The 7,048-nt window shown below is 36.1% G+C and overlaps 1 protein-coding gene across 1 annotated transcript; it reads left to right on the top strand.

Moving 5' to 3' along the window:
- The first annotated feature begins 4,797 nt into the window (after nucleotides 1-4,797).
- On the top strand, nucleotides 4,798-6,763 carry FIBIN (fin bud initiation factor homolog). Its single transcript, XM_072422801.1, has one exon. The coding sequence runs from the start codon at nucleotides 5,357-5,359 to the stop codon at nucleotides 5,972-5,974; it is 618 nt and encodes a 205-aa protein (XP_072278902.1). The 5' UTR covers nucleotides 4,798-5,356; the 3' UTR covers nucleotides 5,975-6,763.
- The last annotated feature ends 285 nt before the right edge of the window (nucleotides 6,764-7,048 follow it).

Raw genomic sequence — 7,048 nt, forward strand, 5'->3', positions numbered from 1 at the left:
TCCCCGGTGACTCATCGGATACAGAAGCAAGAAGAAAGAAGAAGAAAGAAGGTGGAGATTGTGGTGCTGGAAATAGGCTCCATTTACTAAACTTCCCATAGGTTTACATAGCCCGAGTGTGACTTGGGGTTACCACTTTTAGCTACTTTTTTCTACCCCAAGTCACACTCGGGGTTACCTCTAGGAAGGTTAATGAACAAATATATACCCATTGTGCCTTAAAAAGGGGTCCTTGGCTAAAAAATCTTGGATAAAAATCTACCCCATCTCTAGCTGTACACCTTTGGCTGATGGACATCACCCAACCATTTTCTGCATTACTAAGGGGCCAAACCTTCAGTAAAACAGCTAACAACAAAAGGGGTAGCAGAATACTACTGTGTACCATGACTTTAATCTGGGCATTTAGTTGTTTCTCTAGGGCTCAAAGCATATTTAGCTTCAAGCAATTTTTAGATCCAGACTGCAAAGCTGCAAAGTGGGGAAGAATGCATCGTTAGGAAAGATTCCATGCTGCCTATTACAGCATACAGGTTATACAAGGATAACTTGTTTTAACCCAAACATACAAATGATGTCTTTTAATGAGTGTTTCTTTTTGTGTAATCAAATCCTTAGCCTCAACGCTGATCGTTTTCAGCCAGATTAATGCAAATAAACATTTTTCCTTAGTTTAGAAAAAAAAATCAAATCTGAAATGAATAGGAAACTCCGATTAGCAAAACAAAACATAAATACAGCTGTTTTAGGCTACAATGGAGTTCTATAATTGAAAAAAAATAAATAGCTATGGCATTGCACAAGGATTATAGGAAATGTCTTCTTTCTCTGAGGGATTAATACATTCCAAGTAGAACTTTGGTTTATTAAGAAAATGATAAGCTAAATGTTCGCAGGCACCTGTCCATTACAGGTATATAGGCTTGTTGGAGATTCCTTTCCAAAACTGTTGGTATTAATATGGAGTTGGCTTTCTCTATATATATTTGGTACAGCAGCTCAAGGGTTAACCTATTAAGCAACTGAGATTTTTAGATGGAGGTCATGAAAGTTCTGTGTTTGTCTTGCAGCATGTACAAATGGAACACTGATGGTACGCTGATTTTAAATTCACCTAAGCAGAACATCACTTACATTTAAAAAGGGAATTTAATCCCTTTCTTAGCTGTGAACTGGCACCATTTTAATTAATGATATTTTACATGAACTTGGTTTAGAGTCTGCCTTTTTCCATAAAGGAACATAGAAAACTAACCATACAAAAAGATCAAGTGGTCCAACAAGTCTGCTCCTTTTTTATAGCACTTTGTTTAGAATAGCAATTCCATATATAACTAAAAATACATTCATTGACATTATGGCTGCCCCTATGAATATATAAATTACTTTTTGTACATTGGTAACATTATAAACTTTTTATAACTAAAAGGGGGGAGTGATAGTGTCTCTTTTGTGAAAAGGGCATAATAAGTCTGTCTGAAAAACATATTTCTTATTGTATCACCCTTCTTTTTTCCTATTCCAACAATTCTGGCATTCCTAAATATAGTCAGCCTATGAATTGTTTACATTCCTTCTATATCTCACATGATTTAGGTTAATAGTAACTAGTCTGAGAGATTGCTGTTGGATAGACCTATGTCCATAGCCTAGCCATAGGGCCACAGGAGAAGTCGTAACAGTAAGATTGTTCTACAAGTACCACTGTTATTTTAATGGTGTGGGATACTTTTTTTTAAGTTATTATGATTTATATGGTTATTTATCTTATAGATTTTAATAAGCTATAGTTTCTATTTCGGTTCACTATCTCTGACTAGTGCTCCTTAAGTTATCTTCCAAAAAGGTAGCCATAATAATAAATATATAGGTATTGTGCTGCTGAATCCTAGGCTAGCATGCAAATGCCCATTTACTCTGTACTAAACTCATTTTTTGCAACAAACCAAAAACATGTAAAATAGTTTCATCTTCTAAATCTAAATAGAAATGCAAATGATCGATTTTACTATATATATATATATATATATATATATATACGGTATATATATATATATATATATGCATATATATATATATTTTTGGATGACTATAACATGTACTATATGAACTAGATATACAATATACAATAGTTTTTTGTTCTCACTTTCCATTCCCTTTAAGACTTGCGACCTTAAAAATAAACCTGTGTTTGAATATATTGTGTGAATATGATTTGTAGATATGCTATGTTTGGAGGGACAAACTTTTACCATATACTTTGTGCTGCTTTATAAAATACCGGGTGCTAAGCTGAGCTGAAAGGTTTTGCGATTTTACACACAAATCCCCGAAGTCCTGGACACAAGACCGAGGCTTTACAGTAGCTAAAAAAAAAAGTTCTTCTTGTGGAAAACACATCATGTATACAGCATGTCTGGAACGAATGTATTATACAAAGCTTTTATTAGATGAATGGTATATAAACACTACAATATTTGACCTGGCTTTGAATGGTTTTAGTGTGTGTATGGCTCTACTGTTCCTGTTTTGCAGGGACAATCCATCTTTTAGATCAAAGCCCCTAAGGAATACAGTTTTGTCCAGGCGCTGAAAGACAGGCACCAAGAATAATTTGTTTTTGTGTCCGCTGCTTTAAAGGGACAGTCCACTAAAAGTAATATTTTAATATAGGTCTATAGTTTTTTATGTGTCTGTATATGTGCTATGATAAGATCTGCATTTTATCTCAGTTCTTCCCCACTTGGTATTGGATGTATTGGGTGATCCTGATTACAGTTGTACATTTAAACACTTTCCATGAAATTCATTTAATATAATATAAAGAGTAAATAGGGTAATTAAGTCCCCATTAAATGTTCCCATAAATGTAGACCCTAAAAGTTCCTGAGAGATGTATGAAGACATTTGTAGGTGATTTCCGGCATCAGCATACATCAAAAATGAAATATTCCTTTGTTTGTGGACTGACTTTTTAAGATTTCTGGGATTGAGTGGAAGTGAGAAAGAGTTGTGTCTGTGTGCAACCTCCCTGTAACTTACGTCCAGGACATGTTGGAAGAGATGGTGGGAGATGGTCACACACCTTTTTTGTTATATTCTACAAAAATATTTTTCATTTTATTGACATTAAATTGGGTTTTTGTAATATGGGAGGAGGATTCTCATATACAATTAGAAGACAAATTGACAGTGTATGCTTAAAGCTTCTCTCCAATCCAACCCTCCCCGACTATTCCTACCATCACAGCTGCCTCAAGGTAACAAGTGCTTATAGGTAAGGGGGGAAATGCTAAGCTATTCCCATTATCCAACAATATCCAACAAGAGCACTGTCAGATTACAGGTGGGGTAACCCCAGCCTCTGTCTGTTCTTGAACACAGCTAATATTGGATATTTTGGTGATGGTTGCAGCGGATAAAGGATGGATGGAGCACTATAGTGGTGAGTGTTTTTGGGTTGGAGGGTGGGGAATATTGTCTTCGACCTTTGTCTCTTTGCCCTAAATGGAATAAAGTCAGGCAGTGTAGTTCTTGTTAAAGTTTTATTACTTTTAAAAAAATGCACACATATACAACAAAATATCTGATAAAGTAACCAGATTGATAGATCTCTCTTTCCTTTCAGAATGTTCATTTTTCAGACAATGGCATGACATTTAATTTGCATTTACATTTTTTCCATAAAATATACTTTTCATCTTTTTTTACCTTTTATTTGTCATGTCTTAGCCACTTCTTGTTGCACTTGCTCTATTGTTGGCTGAGCACCATTTTCCTAGTCTGGCTGTCTAAGCCTATATTCGGACTGGTGCTGCGATCACTTTCTTATACTCCTGAACTAAAGCTTTTGGGTAAAATGCTAAATGTGGCTACAAATAGATAATAAACTGGGGCTACAGTGAGCAGTTTAGTAATGCCCAATGCCACCCGCTAAAAAGTGTTGAAATGCTGGTTGATATATACAAGCACAGCAATGCAAGCTGCTAAGTGGCTATTAGGTGCCAGCCATTGTGAGTTACACAGAAACCAATATTACTTTTCTCAGTCTGAACATAACCTAATAGAGACAACAGTGACCTATACCTGCACAATGTGATAGCACCATATGTAACTTTCACCAGAGGCATATGTATGACGTGATACGTGTGATATAAGTAACAATGCAGGGGAATGGTTGGCACCAAATATTCTAACTAAGAAAGCTTCAGATTTAAAAAGAAAATAAAACAACTTCTAAAAAGACATTAACATTTATACCTTTATATGACATTTTAACAACTGGGTGTAGTTTCATGTTAACAATTTAATAAAGGAATACAGAGCTACCATGACTTCTCTATCATCCTGGAGTTCCAATTCAACGTGATGTTTATAAATGACACTTAACCAGCGGTGCAATGCCATGAAGGGGGGTGTCACGCTGCAAGGCGTCGGAGTCGCTACTCTTGTTATTATCCATTATTCCTTTTTTAGACATGTTCCTAATGTGTCAGCAAAGAACATGCCGAGGAAAAGCTTTGTTTCAACAATAAATGTGACTACTTGAAGGTTCTGCCCTTGGATTTCATGATCTGAGTGAAGGAAAGCTTAGATAATATTCCCTTGCAGCATTAATTCATGCATTCTGCTTGTCCCAGCACATGACTGGAAAAAGGCTTTGAAATTCCATCTTAGTTAGGCACCAGTAATGGCGTGTGTTTATTTATAGTCCCCACACGTGCTTTCCTTGGTAACTTTTTTTTTTTTCGCAACAGACGTAATACCTCAAGGAGGTCAAGTTCCCTTGGTGGATTTCATTGGTTTATTTCCTTTTTTTTCAGTGGAAAGGAACAAACACTTAATGCAGCTTTAATAGCTAAGCTTGGCTGAAAGGATTCTTCTGCTCCTTGGCTTCTAGAGTGACGAAATCTTGCTGTAATTTGAGAACAGATACCTCTTCTACAGCATATCATTAGCCAAAAAAAAACTTTGCAACAGCAGCCCAGATGTTGAAATAGTATAGTAGCATGCTGCAGAAGAGAGCAATCTCTCACTGTACAGACACACAGTGCTACTTCTGCTGCACCCAAAGAAGGCATTGGAGGCTGCTGTCTTTACTTATGAGCTCTTCCTTCTGTTCTCAATGTTTCTCACCGATTGAATGCGGACAATTTTTCTACAAACTGAACAGGACTTGACAAATTTCCACTCTCCATACCTGGGACCAAGCAATATTTTATTCCAAATTAGCAAGCTGTAGAATGTAAAGGGTGCATCTTGCTGCCAAAAGGATATCCGTGTCTGGCTTGGGAATTTTTAATTCTCTTTCTTGACTATCTACTGTTGGCGCTGCTGTAAGAAATTGTTCTGCATAATGAAAGGATTTCAACTTTTGTGGTTTGGAATTTTATGCAATTTATGTTATGGTTACTACAATGGACCTCTACACCCTGAGATGTCCAATGGAACCCTTCATCATTATTTTGTCCCTGATGGAGACTATGAAGAAAATGATGACCCGGAGAAGTGTCAGATGCTCTTCAAAGTGATTGACGACAGGCCATGTGGGCATGGTGATGGACAATCTCTTTCCTTGAAGGAAGAATTTATAGTAATTAAAAGACAGATAGAGGACGCAGAGAGAGTACTTGAAAGCATCAGTAAAGGCATATCCTATGACTTGGATGGGGAGGAAAGCTATGGAAAATACCTGGGAAGGGAGTCCTCCCAAATCAGTGAAGCCTTCTCCAACTCAGATAAGTCTTTGACGGAGCTGGAATTAAAGTTTAAACAGAGCCAGGAAAGCGAGATGAGTGAGATGAAGACTTTAAACGATGACTTTGTGGATATGATGATCCATACCAGAGCTGTGCTCAAAGAAACCTTAGATGTCTCCATGGGACTTAGGGACAAACATGAACTCCTGTCTTTAACTATTCGAAGCCATGGTGCTAGGCTAAGCAGGCTAAAAAATGAATATCTGAAAGCTTGAAATCTGGGGGTTTCTTGTCTTTAATTTATACAGATTCATACCATCTTAAAATATTTAAAAGTAGCCACGACTAATGCTATATGTATAGCAATTTCTCAGGAAGTTATTTTACAGATATCCCTATGATCCTAGAATGACTTCCTCTGTGCAAAAGTGCTTCTTCTTCTTTTTGTATTTTTTGGTTGACCTGGCACTTAACCCATTCAACCCCCCCGCAGGACTGCAGCGCAGTCCAATGCACACCTCCAGCAGGGGTTGAAGTCGTCAATGAGTTCATTCATAAATGAGGAGGAAGTAAAAAAAAATGCATTGTAACTCTATGCATTGTTTTTAATATTTAAATTTTTACATTCTATGTCAACATTTTGGTTGATCTTTGAATACCAATTAGAATTGCTGATAGAACCGATTGTCGAGGATGCAATATCATTTTTTTAGCACGTTCAAGCAGCATTTTTTGAGTTAAATTATATTAAAAATTTATTTTTCTACAGCCTGGGATTAAAACAGGTTCTGTATTATGACCTGTTCATCTTATGCTGGGATATATTATTTATTTTATCAAGGATTGCTGCATTGATGAAAATGTATATGCTGTACATTAAAAGCATTATATTATAGAGTAAATAGCTCGTTGTATAGGCATAAAAAATCTTTGAATATATTTGTATTATGTTGCACAAGACAGTATTATGCATTGTATGTGTTTTTGTCAGTTTACATACTGGAACATTTTCACAATATCATATATATAAATGTTAACAAATTAAAGCTAATCTCCCCAGGTTATTTCTAGTACTAATTTACTTAAATTATGTATTTTTTTAAGAATTAAGTATACCTTTACTGCAGGCACATTAAACACCTGCCTAGGGCAGCATGGTCGGGGGGGTGTAAAGAAATTATTATTTATTGCTTGTTGGCATGTAAATTGTTTTTCTCCTCGTGTATGAAGTTTTTCCAGCTTAGGTTTATTAGCAAATAGTAGAATTACAAGCATCAAAACAGTGCTAACTTGTTATTGCACATTATTCATGCCTATAAACTGTTCCACTGAAAGACTGAAGCTGGCGT

The sequence above is a fragment of the Pyxicephalus adspersus genome, chromosome 9 (assembly GCF_032062135.1).
Source record: "Pyxicephalus adspersus chromosome 9, UCB_Pads_2.0, whole genome shotgun sequence".
Taxonomy (NCBI): Eukaryota; Metazoa; Chordata; class Amphibia; order Anura; family Pyxicephalidae; genus Pyxicephalus; species Pyxicephalus adspersus.